Raw genomic sequence first — 18,685 nt, forward strand, 5'->3', positions numbered from 1 at the left:
GCCCCTAGACCTTTTGATCACACTGAGCTGAAAATCTGATTTTCTCAAATTCGGCGCTTATCGGGTTCTTTTTTGCATCTAAGCTCTTCTTTGGAGTGAAAGATTTGCAAAACATGACTCCTGACATTGTGCTTTTCAGCATAGCCATGACCTCTTCTAGTGACTTGAATAAAGTGAGAATGGATGAGGGAACTTTCCACTCGATTGGTATTAAAAAATTAAAATAAATCGTGACCAGCAAAAACTTACCTTCCTGCGTTGTGGCTTTGCGCTTCCCAAAAAAGCTCCTGGTGTCTTTCTGCCGCGAGTCCATGGTCCTACTAAAGGAAATCCCTCGTGACTCCAGCTTCCTGGATTATCCGGACCGAAACTGCCAAAATGAACCACTGACTGTATCGTGACCGACAACGGAAAACACTCAGTCAATTAATTGACCCTCGATTCTGACAATCAAGAGAACACTCTCAGCTTGCAATTGAAACAACTGTTTGAGTGGTAGGATGGAAGGTTCTGGAGTTATTCTATTCGAAGGTTTTGCAAAATCCATTGTCTACTGCGGTGGAGGCCTGCACTAATTGTAAGCTGTATGAGCGTGATACACTGAACTGACGAGCAGATGAAGAGGCTTGAATTATATGGCGGTACTTGACTCCCCTGCATGCCTGGGCAACGTTCTATTGGAGGTAGCTAATGGGAATCCCAGCAGTGTTGGGTTTTGGCTCCACTTGTTCCTTATTGCTGACACTTTACACAATGCCGGTGGAGTCGACCTTTGGAAAACCAATACAAGGTGCTCCCTCGTTAGTAGATAATCTCTGGGCCATCAAAAAAGTTATCTTTATCGAGACTTATCTTGTAACAGGACTTTCAACTAAAGATACAAGAAGCACTGGTTCGCACGTATATGGGGTGCTCTCAATACAACATAAATTACCGACGCTTCAACTCGTTTTGAGACAATTGAAAATCTCCAACACAGCTGTTCCTTGCATGCAAAAGGCCATGCATATCTACGAATACATAGATATAATACATTGTGTCTTTCTGCTTTATCCTATGTGTGTTTGGCCTTGCTTAAGCATGGTCAGTATTATCTTAAACTGAGGGTTTGGCACTCCAGAGACCTGGGCAAAGGGTCGTTATAACGAATGTTATGTACTAACGAATTATGTTGTAACCGGACCTGTAAACAGTTGTATAGACCACGTTTCGCCAGAGGATTTCAGATTTCTATTTACAAACGGGGTTTATGTACTAACCGGACTCGTTATAATGAGGGAGGACACGACTCATTGATTTGGGACCAGCACGGTACATGTTTTATGTGTGTCGGGGGTGGGGGGTGTGACAACCCCTCCTCGACGAAATCCTGTATCCGTTTTCATGTATTCACTGCTGTGCTGAACCTCTGTATTCCCCCATCCTCTCCAGGCTTTGGACCGTGCCAGCGAGGTGATTGAATCAGTGGAGCGCTCGGGTACGCGTGGCTGTGTCATTGTCTTCCTAAGCGACGGTCATGGGTCGTTCAGTGAAGACAGCCTGCGTCGTCTCTTACAAGGGCGCATCAATCGAGGGTAAGGTGTATGCGCTGCTGGCTTGTGCTACCTGCTGTTGCAACTCTGGATGTCCGTTTACTTAGCTTCCCATTCGTACGGAGATGTGCCTGAAATGTTCTTGCTGGAAATGCTGCAGTACTGTTCATTGTGTGAACAAAGGTCATGGTTTCATGCATTTTACGGTTCGTCCACCGGGAACTCCCCCCCCCCCCCCCCCCCCATTCCATCCACAGACAGCTGAGATACAGGAGCTCTACTGTTCTATTGTTAGCTTAGGGCCAAAGCTTCCTGACCAACTGAAACGAACTTGAGGCCATTTGTAATGTTTTTTTCGCAGATGTACTAACTTACTAGTACTTAGAGATGAAACCTAATGCTGGTGGGCTGAACGGAACATTTTATTGGCAATGTTCCACTTTCATTTGCGTTTCCCGGATTTTCAGCGAAGGTATATGATGTGTCTACGCTCACACCAAGTACTCTTCAAGTTCACCAAGAAGAAAGACCATGTTTTCCTTACGCATGCGCAATATGACATGTGAACATGTAGTCATAATATAATAACTACACTACATAACAATCCTCCCCTACAAAAGTTGAAGGTATATGAAAGGAAAATGTGAACAAATTATGTACATCAACACAGAAAATCCTCAATGAATAAGGAACCCTAAAGGTGTGTATCTAACAAGTGTACATTCAATATTAAGCCGTCAGGCCTATAGCGTAATAACCTGGGAAAAGCCCATGATCGCTTTACAAAAATATGTACAAAATACCATTGAAGAGTTTCAAAAAAAACTTCAATCACGTCATCAAAATCGTTCATCAAAAACAAGTCCCAATAACAGATTTGTGGAAGGATAATATTCAAGAATTTAGTCCATGACAGACACTAAGTTCTCAAGTTCTGAAACGTGCAGGTTTCTGCACTGTCCTCCGTGGACGGTTGCACACAGCTGTTGACTGTGCAGACTCGACAATACCCGTGGAAATATCCGACGTGCATGTACCTGCAAAAGGAGGAACGGCAGCAGCGGCAGCAAGAGGAACAGTAGGAGAAATAGAAAGAGGAACAGTAGAAGAAGCAGGAGAAGGTATTGGCGAAATTTCTGCGCGCCAAACACCAATGCAAGAGCCTCGCGCTCTATCTGTGAGTAATTCTTCTCCGCTGGTGTAAGAACTCGGGAAGCAAACGCCACAGGTCGTAAGAATTTATTATCATCTTGCTGTAGTAGCACCGCTCCCAGCCCACGCCCCGAGGCATCGACTTGTAGAACGACAGTATTTTCCATTGAAAAATGACTTAACGTGGCGTCAACACTCATGGCATCCTTGATCTCTTCAAAGGCATTTTGTTCTGCAGTTCCCCAGTGCCATGGAGTGTCCCGTTTGAGTAGGGTATACAGCGGAGCCATTTTCTGTGCAAAATGAGGAATGAACTGCCTCACGTAATTCGCTGACCCAATGAACGATTGTAACTCGGAAACCTCATTTGGTGGTTTTGCATTTTTAAGGGCCGTAATACGTTCAGTGGTAGGAGTCAATCCATTTGCAGAAATCTTGTGACCCAAATACGTAACGGCATCAGCCATGATCTCAATCTTGTTGCTTTTGAGTCTCATGCCTGCCTCTTCCAAACGTTTCAGCACTCATCGTAAATTGACCCCGTGCTCTTCATCCGTTTTTCCGGTAATCAAGATGTCGTCAATGTAAACCACACACCCTGGCAAATCAGCCAGCAAATTTTCCATTGTTCTTTGGAAAATCGAGACAGCAGAGTTCACCCCAAAAGGTAAACGAGTAAATTGAAACAACCCCCGATGCGTATTGATAGTAGTGTATACTCTGCTCTCTGGTGTATGTTCCAACTGGTGGTAAGCCTGTGATAAATCCAGCTTAGTGAATTTGGTACCCCCGGATAACTTTGTAAGCATCTCTTCCAGAGTAGGTAACGGGTAATGATCCATTTGTGAGCATTTGTTTATGGAAACTGAGTAATCACCACAAACACGGATACTGTGATCAGGTTTCCGTACAGGAACCGTTGGAGAAGCCCAATCGGAATGCGTGACCTTTTGGATGACCCCATCACGTTCTAGTTGATCTAGTGCCGCATCATACTGGTCTCGAATGTGAAACGGCACAGATCGTGGCTTGAAGAACATTGGTTTTGAGTCGTCCACATGCAGGGTCACTTGAACACCTTTCATTTTACCCAGTGACGATTGCTCGAATAATGCAGGGAATTCTTTCTTGATTGTATCAGTACCCAGGATGCGGTGAACACTTTCCGCAAACATTTGTTTCCAAGGTACAGTCGTCCCTCTCTAATCCGGCACATTTTGCTACGGCGTTTTCTGCTGGATTAACGAGGGTGCTGGATTAAGAAATCCTGCCCTCTGACCCGGCCCTACCCAATTGCATGCATGTATCATACGTCAAAACGCAGGGTTTTTCCGTGTCGACCCAAGTATTTGGTGCACGGCTTCATATTCTCAACTGTTCTCCAGGAATATACACAGTGATAAAGTGATAAAGTAAAACAGAGAACATGTTCACATGTACTCTTGCACACACACGCACACACACCTGAAAATTGGCAGGACACTACTCCTTGCTAAAATAAGAAAGTATGGTTGACTGCCTAGCCGTTGTGTCCTGGACAACATTGACCCTCTTGAGAAGGCCACGCAAGTAGTCGACATCATGCAGGTCGAACGTTGTAGTTAGTTGTAGAACGTCAGTACCGTCGGTCAGTGTCGTGCAATGTTATCGCATGAGCTGATTGTTTAGTAACTGGTGGTGTTAGTGGACAGTATAGCGTAACTTGGGTAATCATCTAGTTTAGGGTCCCAAATTATTTCGCACTTTCCCAGTGTTCTGTGTACTTTCTGTGTACGTGAGAGCGTGTGAACCCCAGAAATTTGAAATCAAGATCAAAAAACACAGTAGCTGTTGATATGGATTTTTTTCATCAGAACCGATCAGACAGGGTACTGCTGATGAATGCTGCGGAGCAGGGAGCCAAAGGTGTTTCGTTCCTCTCGAACTCTTTGCCTCCACACGAACTCGCAGAGGTAGGTTGGAAACAACTCGCGAGACGTGCCGAAGTTGCGTTTGAGCTGGCGCTTCGCGCGCATCCACATATTCTCGACATTGTTGGCATGGATGCTTCGATCATCCGGATCAACAAAGTGGTCGTCATGTACGATTACATCGTGGAGGTATATCCCGCCGCCAATGTTTCCAAGTTGGTCGTACGCGGCCCAGCCATCCGAGATTATTCACACTCAAGCACGCTCTCACGTACACAGAAAGTACACAGAACACTGGGAAAGTGCGAAATAATTTGGGACCCTAAACTAGATGATTACCGTAACTTGTAGTTCCTTGGTCTTTCTCTTTGTATAAATTGAGTTAGGGTTCGGAAAAATCCTAACAACCAACCGAACTGAACTCTCCCGCGCGAGATCGAGTACAGTTGTCAACTGAACTGAATTCTGAAGTGGCCCCGCGCGCGCGGCACTGACCAGACTGGCCTGGCAAGGAGTACACCTGTACGGTACGCGATTTACGACTGCCGGATTATGAAATCAAACTACGTGCAGTTTGAGCGATTCGTTTCAAAAAGTCACTGCCGGAGGCGGAATTCAAGTGCCGGATTAAGATGTAGGAATTGAACGAAAAAAACGGTTTCGTCAGAAAGTGCGCCGGTTGGCAAGGGTTCCGGATGAACAAGTGCCGGATTAGAGAGGGACGACTGTAGTGTGAAAACATTCAGTAAATCTCTACCCAATAAGGAGGGACCGTCGTTTTCAACCACCCGTATCAGGACATTCTCGGTATTCCCGGCAATCGTAACAGACATTGTAGTTTCCCCAATACATTCGATCTTAGTACCGGAAAACCCTTTTAGCAGAACCGTTGATTTCTGCAATGTACGCTTATCACCACCACATTTTTTTGAAATCACTTTTCGTCAAAATTGACACACCGCTGCCTGTGTCTAATTCCATTTCGACAACAAAACCATTCATAGTGACCGGTACAAACAGTGGACCATTAGAACCCTTTTCAGTAGACTGAGATAAATTGCACACGTGAAACAACGGTACACTCTCACCAGGATCATCATCATCATCATACGTTGTGTCGTCATCCAACTGATGGCAATCTTGTTGGCGTTTCTTCGACCGGCAAACGCGCTCCAGGTGTCCCATGCGCTTGCAGAAACGGCACTTCGTCGACTTGTGGGTACACCCGTCCGCCGAATGACTCTCTGAGCCACACCGGTAACACGTTTTCTTTACACCAGACTTGCCATGACTTGTCGACCTTGCTGGTGTGCGGTTTCGAGCACCAGTGGCAGTAGATGTGCGCCTTGACCTCGAGTCTGACGACTTGACAGCATTTAGAGACGTAGTGTCAGGACGCATCTCTGCAGCAAACTTTGCCGCACTCTCCTCATTCAGAGCAATCTTACTGATTTTCTGAAATGTGTCGACGTCTCCGTCTGGCTTCGCCAGAATTAATCGTTTCACTGCAGCACTCCGCAAACCACTGATGAACTGGTCCGACAATGCTCTATCCAAATGGCTCTCAAACTTGCAGTCTACAGCACTGCGCTGCAGTCGATGTGAAAAATCAGTCACTGACTCGGTCGCAAGCTGATTACAGTTCCTGAAAGCGTGCGTCGCGCTCGATCGTGATGTTTGAACCTTGTAATGATCCGTCAGTTTTCCCACGATCTCCTGATACTTCAAATCAGTCGGCGCTTTAGGTAAACAAAGAGTCTTCAGTGTGGAGTAAACCGTTTTACTCAGAAGGGAGATAAGATAAGCTGATACCCGTTTTTCACAACGAGTCTTTTCAGCCGCACTGGCATTCGCCGCCACAACTCCGATTTCGTTTGCACAAAAGAAAAAATCCAGTCTCTCTCGCCATTCATCAAAATCTCTGCCGTCAAACGGCTCTATCGTGGCCTTGGCCATGGCAATGGAAACAATTAGTAACTACCACGACTGTAGTACAAGAACAACTCTATTGATAATTCTTTCTTCGTCGCCATTGTTGTGTCTACGCTCACACCAAGTACTCTTCAAGTTCACCAAGAAGAAAGACCATGTTTTCCTTACGCATGCGCAATATGACATGTGAACATGTAGTCATAATATAATAACTACACTACATAACAGTATAATAGTGGTAGACACTTCACTGATCTCTTTTTCCATTCTATTTAGCGATTGATGAATTACATGAGACGATTAGCATGGATTTGTGATGTCAACTTTAGCGAAATCGATCCGTAGACTGAAATTGCTGCAGTGTCTTCGTGGCTAAAAGGAATGTGTTTACAGTAGCTCCCATTGCCTCAAGACTGCCTAGGGCATGAAACTTAGACTAGATGACGGGCAAGTGGAGAGGGGCATTTTGTACAACTTCGTTTGGAGCTTTGACCGACTTGCAGTCACCTCAGGAGGAAACAAAGTCTACTATCGTGATCAGCAAACTCGAAACTGCAACAAAGCAAGTCATGTCTGGTGTGCTGTACGATAGTCGGTGTGCTAATCATAGTTCTGCAGAACACCAAAAACAAGGGGAGGCGATCCTATGTGTTGAATTTTGTTTGTTTTTGGCACCCAAGATGATTTTTCATGGTGCTTCATGAAGTACTTTGCATCAGTAAGTATAGTCTACGGTCACAGTGACTCTCAACAGAGAGCAGCAAAGGGAGAAAGCAGAAAGATGCCAAAGTCAAAATAAGTTTTCTAATTTTTCTCTGATGAAATTTCACTGAACACACGTCACCTGGCTCGACATAGGCACTCTTTGCTGCAGGAGTGATGTGGCTGGGTGGCCTCAATGCCAAACAAAGGCAAGGCACTTAAAGCTTCGCCACAAAGACTCATTCCCATTGATCTGGACTGGATCGGTTTTCGTTCACATACATGTACTTGCAGCGTCTTGGTTCGATACCCATTTATTATGCATGTCATCACGCTGTCACGTGGATCTTTCCTGCAGTGTGGGAAACGAAGCACGTGTAGATCTATGCTAATCCGTCATCGGCTGTTTCCTTTGTGTGCTGTGTGTGCCGGCTCTCTCTTTGTATTGCGTGCTTTTTTGGTTGTATTGTGTTCATGGCGTTTTGGAAAGAAGAGAAATGAAGGCTAGTCTGACTGTGAGAATCTGAGAAATCAGTGCGTGTACGCACGTTATTAAGTCTAAATAAATCTGGGAAAAACGGCGAGGAGACAACAATTTTAGTACTGCAATCAATAAGACAAGCTGAATCGACATTTGTGTACACTTTATTCATGCAGGGTAAAATGGTGGAGACAATGTGCAACAAAAACGATGAAAGTAGGAAGAAATAGTGAAGAGAACAATTAGGATTCGAACAAGTTTTCGTACAACACTAATCAGGAATCTTCCGTTTCTTTCATCATTTTATTGTACATTGTCTCCACCATTTTACACTGCACCATTTACCCTGCATGAATAAAGTATACACACATGTCGATTCAGCTTGTCTTATTGATTGCGGTACTAAAGATCTGAAACTTCTAAAAAAATGATATAATTGTGGAGGCAGCAAATGGAGCGTATATCTTGGGGCCCAACACAACCTATGCTTTGTACAGTGTACCATGTATGTTTCGTGCAACTCATGCCGGGTTACGTGGCTGTGAAGGAGAAGATACAGTGGAACTCATTTAGTACCGTGGCGTACTCTGAAAAGACATACTCTTACTTACTAAAAATCTATTTATTTCCCATGCACAGGAAAAGCATGGTGCGACTTCATACCATCATGTTTGGTGGGGGAAGCTCCTCAGAACTGAAGCGCATGGTTGAGATAGTGAAGTCGTTTTCGCAAGGAGACAAGTTTGCCAGTCAGAGTTCATACAGTGCAACGGTGGGTGCTATTCAGCTGGCCGAACATTTTGAGGCGCTGGCCAGTTCCCTAAACAAGGGTGGTTTCCTTGTCATGTAGACGGTGAGACGCGCACAGTAGGCCGTGCACAATTGCATGCTATCATATGTAGCTTCTGATGTTTTGTTTCTAACCTATACAGTGAGTTGGAGTAATATACACTGCCATGTCGAATTCTTTCACACTTGTTATTTGAAGACCTTGCCAGGCTGGTTCACTCTGGCCTTTTCCTTTTTTAGATGAGTTTCCTGTTGCCTTCATGCACGTGGCGCACCTACAGAGCACGAACCACAATAGTTATTTTTCTCCCAACTGCTTTTTTTTCTCTCTGCACTGCGTTGGCTCTCTCTGCATTTGCATGCTCCTGTAGGGCCCGTTTCCTGCCAGGAATTGTTCCGTTTATCCAGTAGTTTTCTAGTCCTTGTGGTTGATGCTGCCGATCTAGGATTTTAGCCAATTTCACCAGCCTCTTATTAAACATTGTGACTTCAGTAGGAGTAGTAGTAGCACTGACTTTCTAACTTCATTTTTTTACTAGGTTTTCTGCTTTTTAATTTTCTCGATTAGTCTTCTTCCGAGTTGTGCTTTCAATCCAACTCTCACCTTTGGCTCAGGGAGTATAGTAAAGTAAGCATTCCACATGGCTGTTTATGTGGATGGGCATTGTGCAGAGAATATAGTGAGCTTGTACTGACACTCGGGGAACAGATACTTGAAGTAATTATTTGCTTCAACATACATGTAGTGTGTAAAGTAGTAACTTCTCCAAGTGCTGCTGTTCGTTGTAGGTCTTTACCTGGGCATGATCCTGCCATTACTAAAAGTAAAATACCGACAGGCTAGTTGGGAGCTCATTAACTCTGGTTTTAATAATTATAGTTATACACATTGTTGTGTGTGTGTGGGGGGGGGGGGGTTGCACGCCATGCCAGGTTGTGTGCTTCTCTTGTGCCGTATGTGAGTGTCACTGTGTGTGTTTTGTGAGTGTGTGTTTGAGGCAGTCACGAGTCGGTATTTCATTCAAATGTCAGTGCATGTTCAGTAGTATCTTGAAGTAGACTTGTAGGCTACCAGTATGTTATTCTTCTACGCGTTTTGTAGAAGATTTGCGTAGATGCTTCAGGATATTGCATTTTTGATGAGCGGTGGATGTTGGCAGATCCGTGATTGTGACTTATGTGATCAACTTGATCTTCGCCATTACGGTCGAGAGATCTACAAGAACACTTCCTATCCATGATGCAGTAGATATTATACACGTGCGCAAACCTCACTCCCTGGTTCAAACTACAGTCGACTCCTAGATCCTCATCGATACATGTATCGAACACCATTGTGCGCGAGAAGTTTGTGCTAACCGAAATGCACTCGACTCGCATACAAACAACTCGTCGTGACAGGCATTTGGCCCATGACAGCATGATTGCACTTACGGTAGTTTACATGCCGCCCTACACCATTATAGTTCTTTATAAACGAAAACTGTTCACTATAAAGGTTGTGTGGCTTCAAAGAGGGAGGCATGGACATGTCGACACTGGTTTGCCACGAAATTCGCTATATGCGAGTTCGTTTTAAGTGGAGTAGTCGATTGTATTCTCAGCAACGGTTCCAGGCATCCGGGACTGAGCCAGGAGGTGTGATATATGAGGTAACTAATACTACTACATGTATTACTAGTGTCCCTGACATGATCTCTACAACTAAACAAGACAGTAGATCTACAAGATTGTACTGTCTGAATAGTGTATACTGCTAGTTGCCACAACGACGCGACGGTGATCACACTCACACGAGTCACAGTGACAGTTTCATGCAGTGTGGGTTAGGAATTGCGCCAAAAGCACAATTCACAAAAGCCTCACACCGATGTCAATGCAGGGTCACTTTTCGTCCCGGCAACCTGCCGATAACATCAGGTTCCAAACTTTCCATGCGCTCTTGGTAATATTTATACAGTAGTACTACAAGTAGTGTGTTTCTGCGCTTCCATTCCGCCATACCCAAGAGGAAGCCTTTTTTCAAAGAAACGTCGCTTTAGTCGGTGGACTTAGGTTTTCGAGCCATGGCCTGTGGCCCTATGCTGCTAGCCCCATGTTGTTTAGAATGCCTCGCTGGAGAGTCGAAAGGCTAGACTGCCTTCGGCTACTTACGTGGACAACATGACGCCGGACCGGAAATCAGGGAGAAGGTTTCGCACAGCTTTGCTCGTCTTCATTTGCAGAAAGGAGAACAGCACGCGTTACAATAACCATCATGGAGCGAGCACCCAGCACGGCAACTACAGGCACACAGTTACTATCACCGTGGAACTGAACTCCATAGCCAAGACGGGTGAAAACCCGAAAGGCTAACAGTAGCAGCGGCTGAGCCTAATATCGATCTGTTAGAACAGCTCGCGTTATCAGTTCCCGGCTGACGGCTCCACAACGGTACCTAGTTGTCGAAGTTCTTCACCAGGATTCATGGCAGTCACTTCACGGACTCCACGAAATTTCCCTTCGTAGGGATGATAAAGACGCTGCCGCAATGTTCGAACTCAATCGGAACCGCCTCGTACACCATGGTACACGTGCAACAAAAGCGACCATGCCACCACTGGCACCAGCGGATAGCACCAGACCATGCCACGTGCAAGTAAGTGCAGTAGATCCAACGTGTTGTGGCATACCCGTATTTGCCGGAGTATAGTGCGCACTTTGGAGGCACTACTTCTGGCCCCAAATCGCTGGTGCGCACTATGCTCCGAATATGAACAAAATGAACATGTACTTCGAAAAGTAGTGCAATGCATCAAACTGTTACGAAGTGTGCCACCTCTGACCCTGCGCAAGCCATCTGAATGCACTTTTATGACAATGGTCGCACTCTAGTAGTGCATTATTCTCCGCATATGCCTTGAATTGCCAAAACATTGCTTAAAAATGGGGGTGCGCATTATACTCCGGCAAATACGGTACATGTAATGTAGTCTGTAGATCTACCAAGTGCCCCCCCCCCCCCCCATGCCGTGGCATACACGCGTTGCACAACAAACAAAGTAGATTATTATTATTAGGAGTCAAACGGGTGTATCTTTAACCCTTTCACTACCCATTATTTTCGCAACTGAGTCAATTCACAGTCTACAAAAATACTTCGCCGTGCGCCAAATATGCACCAAAGAGTGAAAGCGATAGTTGCAGTCGATAGCCAAGGTCTTTCTGAAGACGTAGAGCCCTCATTTGTAATAATCCGACAATATTTGAGCATGTGACGAAATATTTAGTGATTGCCTATTGCATCGATCCACGTGGATCGATATTTGAATGGCTGGTAGTGAGAGGGTTAACTAACGAATGGGTAATTTTCGTAACGGGCGGGTTAACGGGTACCCTTTAGCAGCCATGTTTATTTTTGCGCAACTTTCACTCAAATCCAAGGTTTTAATTTTTCTGTTCTCAGGTTGCATTTTGCTATCACATTGTGATTCGCAAATTGATTTGTGTCTGATAGCTGCAGAGGTAGATCTGATAAGTGCGAAAATGCAGACATCCAGTGTGCAGTTGTAAATAATCGACTCCCGCCTGGAATGCGCGATCCCAGCAGTGTTGTTCCGTACTGACTGGATCATCGAAATCCAAACGGGTACCCTTTTACTAACGGTACCTGAGATTAACGGGCGGGTACCCGGTACACCCCTTTGACCCGTAATTATTATTATTAAATTTTTGATAGGGCAATCCCCACAGGCCTAAGGCCTTCTTACAGAGACCTACACGTAGCAATTGTTTTTGTAAACTTGAAACTGTTTTTGACAGTATGATGGTTGATACATAATTATATTAAATTTTTATTATAATAGTCCGTGTATGGGTAATGTCCAATGCTGCCAAATAATTTTCGCCCAAAATCTGACACCCTTTACCGCGAGGCTGGCCACATGGTGCGAATTTTTCCTCTCAGCAATTTTTTAGAGAATTAAAAAGATTTATAGTAAAGAAAAAGGACCAAGAAACTACAAGTTACAGGTCTCCATCCGAGTCAATTCAAAAGATCACCCAACTTGCGAAGAAAATTCGCTTCGTTATCATGGTAACCAATGTGGCGCCCAGAAGTTGTCATGATTTTTTTCACACCAGCCACTCCTTTTCAGCTTGTCCTTGGCCTTGTCGTTTCCGTTCAAGTGTTAGGACCGGGGAGTGGGCCAGGCATACTAGCGATATTCTTCGATTCCAGGTTCTTTATGCCGGGAAATATACCAGGAGTCCAGATACCCATTCACCCTCACAACACAAGAAGACGAAAGCTTCCGTGACTTCAAAACCAAGTAATTAGTTGCAAGTGCCAGCAACAGAACCGCAACAACAACAAAGGAACGAAGTGAGCAGGCAGTCAGCCAGCCAGCAAAGCATGAATGGTGAGAGGTTCTTCAACAACGCTATTCATTGACGAGACACATCGACGCCACAGCAAACACTTGATAACGATACGAGCAGAAATACAATACAGATAATGTAGCAACACCCCGGACACGACACCAGTACAATGTCTTTGATAGGTCACACACAGACAGTACACTGTATGTACATGCCATCCAGGCATGTTACTTTGCACTTTCCCAGCCCAGCGCTAGCCGTTTTAGAAGCTCATGTACAGTGATCATGGTGATGTGTGCATTCAGCTGCACTCAAAAGTGAAAATCATGACGGGACTCAGTCTGCATAGGAAAGTACTGACCCCTGACATTTTTGGCTGCTTTTCGGACGTACCTTTTTCGGACCGGTTTTCGGAAGAGCTTTTTTAAAAATCGAACACTGGCCGAAAAATCGGACGGTTTGGCAGCACTGGATGTCTTCAAGATGATGAACATTCGATAAATTGGCCAAATTTCGTTCCATCCAAAATGATGAACATTCGATAAATTGGCCAAATTTCGTTCCGTCCAAATTCGTTGTTTCTTCATGCATCCAACAAAATCAGCGAGTCGTAAAACAACTCACAACTGACAATATTCATTAGTTTGAGGTTATGAAAAGGGAAAACTTCAAACAGTAGGTAGTGCTATAAGGCTTATGCCGGTTAGGACAAGTTGTACAGATCCACGAAATCCCGTGGACCCGGTTGGGTGTTGAATGTGACCCTATTGTGCTTTCTGCTATTTCCACTAAGAAATGGGCCCTGAAGGAATTTCATACAAAATCCTTTTTCTTACAAAGATCTAGCTAGTCATTAGTTCTAACCAAAGTGAAAAAGCTGGAAAAGCGATTGCTTGCCAATAAATTATGAGGCTAAGAGGTCAAATGCACATGCATAGCACACAATGAACACGCAACCGGGTCTACGGGATTTCGTGGATCTGTACAATTAGTACTAACCTGCATAAGGTCTATTGGACCAATATGATGGGATGAGTCAAAATTTGCTTTCCAAAAGTACATTGAACCTAGGCATTTCCCAAATCGGCCCATTTCTTTCGCCTAATCGGCTTTTCGATCGGCTAAGGGAATGTCCAAATTCGGCCATATTATGAGCCCCAAAGTCAGAATTCGACTCAAAGCAGTACTTGAATTCACCACTCGTAATACAGTGTACATTTACATGCACGCTTTAGAGGCACTAAAACATCGATTTTCGGTGAATTCAGTGCAAAATTTGCAAATTCGGCGCAACTATCGGCCATTTCTTCAGTCATTGATTTCGTCGTCTTTTCCTGCATACTGCTGAGGCACAAAACATCGATTTTCGGCGAATTCAGTGCGAAAAATGCATATTCGGCCAAAAGATCAGTGATTTCTTCAAAACCGCAGTTTTCGGCGAATTTTTCGGCCGGCCGATTTGGGAAATGCCTAATTGAGCCGCATTTAGCGATAAAGAACCTTTAAAAAAAGTTCGCGAAAATGCCAAAAATTATGACCTTGACTTTTTGGCTCCAAGTGCAAAGTTACTTTTTGCATTTCGCGGCCGAAAATTCAAGGACATCATTTCTTTACTTTTTCGCCAAACCTTTCTTTACTTTTTCGCCAAACCTTTCTTTGTACACACGTCGCGAAGCGGGAAAAAAAGTAACTGTACCAGTGCGGCATGTGCGTGCACCGACTTTGCTTGGTGGGGGGATGAAACATACTAAATATTTTTGTTCTGAAAAAAAAACTATTGGTGACCCCGCGCGGCCCCTTTGCCGTACTCTCCAAAGGTATAATACTTGTTGGTTGAGTTTCCTGGACGGGTAGTAGAATTACTTGAAGTATGATTATTTTGATAGGGAAGTCCCTACAGATGTTGCTGGCGTGTTGTAGGGAACGCTAAGTGCTCTTTACAGAGCGACACAAAAAAGGTCCAGCTGCCACCACAGATTCATGGATGGGAGAAAAGGATGACAGGGAAGATAGGTATATTACGGAATAGAACTGAGCAGAAACACCCTACTCAAGAAACCCCACCAGTAAAATACATGAGAAAGAGATACGAGCACATCATAGACACTAACAGCAGGAATAATTCCAGCTGTGGAGTATTTATACTGTAATCAGTGTTTATCTCTGTGCCATTGTCTTTCTCTGCTCTCCCCTGTTTGGGGGCTGGCCGACACCCATTCTCTTCACTTTGGCCAGTGCTTATACTGGGCTTTGAGATGTAATAGCCAAACAGATACATGGGCATCTAAATCCCCAAATACTGTTGTTCAATCAGTTCACAACTGCCAAGTCCCCTAACTAAAGTCTTATCCAAGAGTTAAACTGCAATTCAAACATTGTTTCTAGAAAACACTCAAATCTCTCTATCTCAATCTCTTTTAGGCCACACGTTTTTATTTCTATGTTTCTCGTCACCCAAAAATCTAAAAACGTATGTGAGAGGTGAAAAAATAAAAATGACCGAAAAATAAAAGAAAGTTTACTAGACCTTTGGTCATACTATAATCGACCAATACACCATGTAAAATAGCATCCATAGTTAGCAATTAGTATGTGGTATAGTATAGTTGGAGCTTCTGTCACAACCTGTGCACGTGCAGCTAGATTGCACACAAAAAATGCCGACCTCGCATCATGTGTCGCGTAGACCAGGCCACATGTGCATGATTGTGCTGGTCCCCACATGCACAGTGCAGCACGGTTTTTTCTTTCTTTTTTTCTTCCAGACTCCTGGATCGAATGCGCACGGGTGACGAGAAACATAGAAATAAAAACGTGTGGCCTTTATCAATAACCTTTCTTTTCCCGAGAATAATAGAAAGCTAGTATTGCATGAAATCAGCTCACCTTTCAGGATATGAAAGCCAAACAGAACACATGCACATTGTCATGTATGCACTGTATGTACTACCAGGAAAATGTTGTTGAGGATCACTCACATTGAAGCAGGGTACTAGCCAGGAAAATTTGAAGGGGGGGGGGAGTAACAAACAGTTCACCCATTTTTCCATGTTTCACTATTGCCAGGAGGTCGATTTGTGGCCATATTTTCACTGTATGAACTGAAAAAAAAACACAAATTGAAAAATAAGTAGGATGGTGCGCTATCAGAGTAGGAGACACGCACGCCATCAGAGTGCCCCCCCCCCTTGGCTAGACCGCGTTGAAGGATGGCTTCTCTGGCATGGTCAAGACTGGCTTCTTTGGGACTGCTCGTGACTGGCTTCTTTGGAACGGTCAAGTTTGGCTTCTGTGGGCCTGAAGAGGTAAGCTTCATTTGGGATGGTCGAGGCAGGCTTCTTTGGGGTCATTCAGACTTCTTCGGGGCAATTGAGGCTGGCTAGCTTTGGAACAGGCTTCTTTCGAGACTGGCTTCCTTGGGACGGTTCAGGCTGACTTCTTTGGTTCGTTGAGACTTCTTCGGGGCAATTGAAGACTTGAGGCTGGCTGGCTTGCTTTGGAATGGGCTTCTTTGGGATGGCTCACGCTGACTTCTTTGGCACGGATTTCTTTTGAATGGTCAAGACTGGCTTCTTTTGGGTGGAGACTAGCTTCTTTGGGACGGTTGACTAAGCAATCCAGCCTTGACCGTCCCAAAAAGGCAGTCTCAGCGGTTAAGACTGGCTTCGGGACTTGCGAGTTAGCGCTTTGTGGGACAGTCGAGAATAGCTTCTTTGTAGCAGTAGTGGATGGCTAGCTTTGAATGGTCAAAGATGGCTTTTTTGGATAGAAAAACAATAGGTTATTTGGGCCTGTGAAGAATAGCTTCTTGGCTTGTGTCGTTGAGAGAGGCCCGGATGCCTCTTTAGGATAGTTTGAAAGGTGACTGCCTTTGCTGCTGCAAGGAGTTTCAAGAGGACTGCTCTCCATTTTGCAAGACGGCTATCGATTGGGCTATCTCAGGACAGCCTCTTGACGTTTTCCAATTCTTCGTTCTAGTTCATCATCCAGTAGTCCTTGAAAAAAGCAAAACCGGCTGCATGCAAAACAAACTTGTGTTCCTGCCCTTGTGCATGATCCATCCATGGTTGACTTGGCCCAGTGGACCAAAAGACTCATTTACAATGGACACAAAACGCGTACAAACTCACATTTGCATCAAGCAACAGGGGCGTCGGACACGGTACGGTCACTATGGTATTGACCGTACCTCTTTTTGCCTCAGGTACCCGGTGAATCAATAAAATACACTTTAATATCTGGGATCTAAATTTCCAAAATTTCGGCTCGGCCACCTCTCCCCCATGAGTAAATTATACTTCAGATAGCTGACTGTACCACACTAAAATACTTTCCGACGCCCCTGATCAAACACACGTCGGAATGCAGAAACGGGCGCCGCGCCCTTCTACTCTGATTGAGCCCCCACCCCCCCCCCCCCTTGTGAAAAAGTGGTATTCCCTACTCATTATGAAGAAAGGAAAAGGACAACATGTTACGAGTTATAGCGAGTGCGCCAAAATGGCACAAAACTGACAAGGAGTACTGAGACATTCGGCGACCTGACACCTAGCTCCAACACTTCTCCAAGGCGCAAACCAACAACCTTCCAACTTGGAAGGCTCAGGTTCGAAAGGTCCAAGAGGGGAAGGAAAGCGCAACGAAGAAGAGCATGAGCTACGCGCCACGGCAACAAAGAATGCCGAAAGTTACTGGATGATGACGAAACTAGTAAGACTATTGGACATACCGGCCTTGGACAGTTTGTCATAACTCGTAACATGTTGTCCTTTTCCTTTCTTCATCATAATTATATTGGCTCACCATCCGAGTTAAATCCCTACTCATTTGTCGATTTTGCGTTTTTTTCATGGCATTCAACGAAAATGCAGTCGATTGTCACTACTAGACTAGAGGGTTCATAAATGCATATTTGTCTCGGGTGAAGTCGGAAGTCCCCCCCCCCCCCCCCCCGTATGCTGCATTTTGCACGGCAAGGCGATTTTGGAAATCGAAAAACGGGTTATGGGGTAACTGTTTCTTCTGCCCCCCCCCCCCCTACTATTTTTGACATCCAGAACCTGCCGTATTTACTAATGGTCCCTGGATTAGGCCTCGACCAAATATGCTAAAAACAGAGCATATTATGCTCGTCGCATATCGGGGAAAACGGCCATAATATGCCAAAGGCTTAGCAAGATATGCCAAAATATGCCAGAATATGTTCGACATAAGCAGAAAGTGTAGATCATTTCAGTAAAATTACAACCTTGGGAATATTCATTGGCTTTACGGCTATCATGCTTATTATTATTATTATTATTATTATGGGTTACAGTGAGGGCTGCGTCCCACCCGCCTGTGTGGATTCACAGGAAGTGTGAGTTACGAAGTCTGAAGAAAACGTTGAACGGTCTCTGCTTGGATGACGACTACACCATAGCTCAGTGGTTAGAGCATCGCTGGCTACAAGCGAAGGTCCCTGGTTCGAGTCCTGGTGGTGACAGTCAATTTTTTCTTCAGACTTTTCCCGTTTGTCTCTTTCCCTCAAAACCAGTTAATATGTTATGACTTGGGGCTCCCCGCGTGCTAGTTTGTACGTGAAGTGTGTGGGTACAGTGAGGGCTGCGTCCCACCCGCCTGTGTGGATTCACAGGAAGTGTGAGTTACGAAGTCTGAAGAAAACGTTGAACGGTCTCTGCTTGGATGACGACTACACCATAGCTCAGTGGTTAGAGCATCGCTGGCTACAAGCGAAGGTCCCTGGTTCGAGTCCTGGTGGTGACAGTCAATTTTTTCTTCAGACTTTTCCCGTTTGTCTCTTTCCCTCAAAACCAGTTAATATGTTA

General features: G+C 44.8%; 1 protein-coding gene across 1 annotated transcript in view; it reads left to right on the forward strand.

Moving 5' to 3' along the window:
• LOC135814371 (uncharacterized) overlaps positions 1-9,268 on the forward strand; it is a 36,007-nt gene extending 26,739 nt beyond the window's left edge. The window contains exons 5-6 of the mRNA XM_065327481.1: positions 1,432-1,574; positions 8,349-9,268. Of these exons, the coding sequence (XP_065183553.1) occupies positions 1,432-1,574; positions 8,349-8,559 (354 nt within the window). The 3' untranslated portion in view covers positions 8,560-9,268. The remainder of the gene's footprint in view (positions 1-1,431; positions 1,575-8,348) is intronic.
• The last annotated feature ends 9,417 nt before the right edge of the window (positions 9,269-18,685 follow it).

Source organism: Sycon ciliatum, chromosome 4 (genome assembly GCF_964019385.1).
Source record: "Sycon ciliatum chromosome 4, ocSycCili1.1, whole genome shotgun sequence".
Classification (NCBI taxonomy): Eukaryota; Metazoa; Porifera; class Calcarea; order Leucosolenida; family Sycettidae; genus Sycon; species Sycon ciliatum.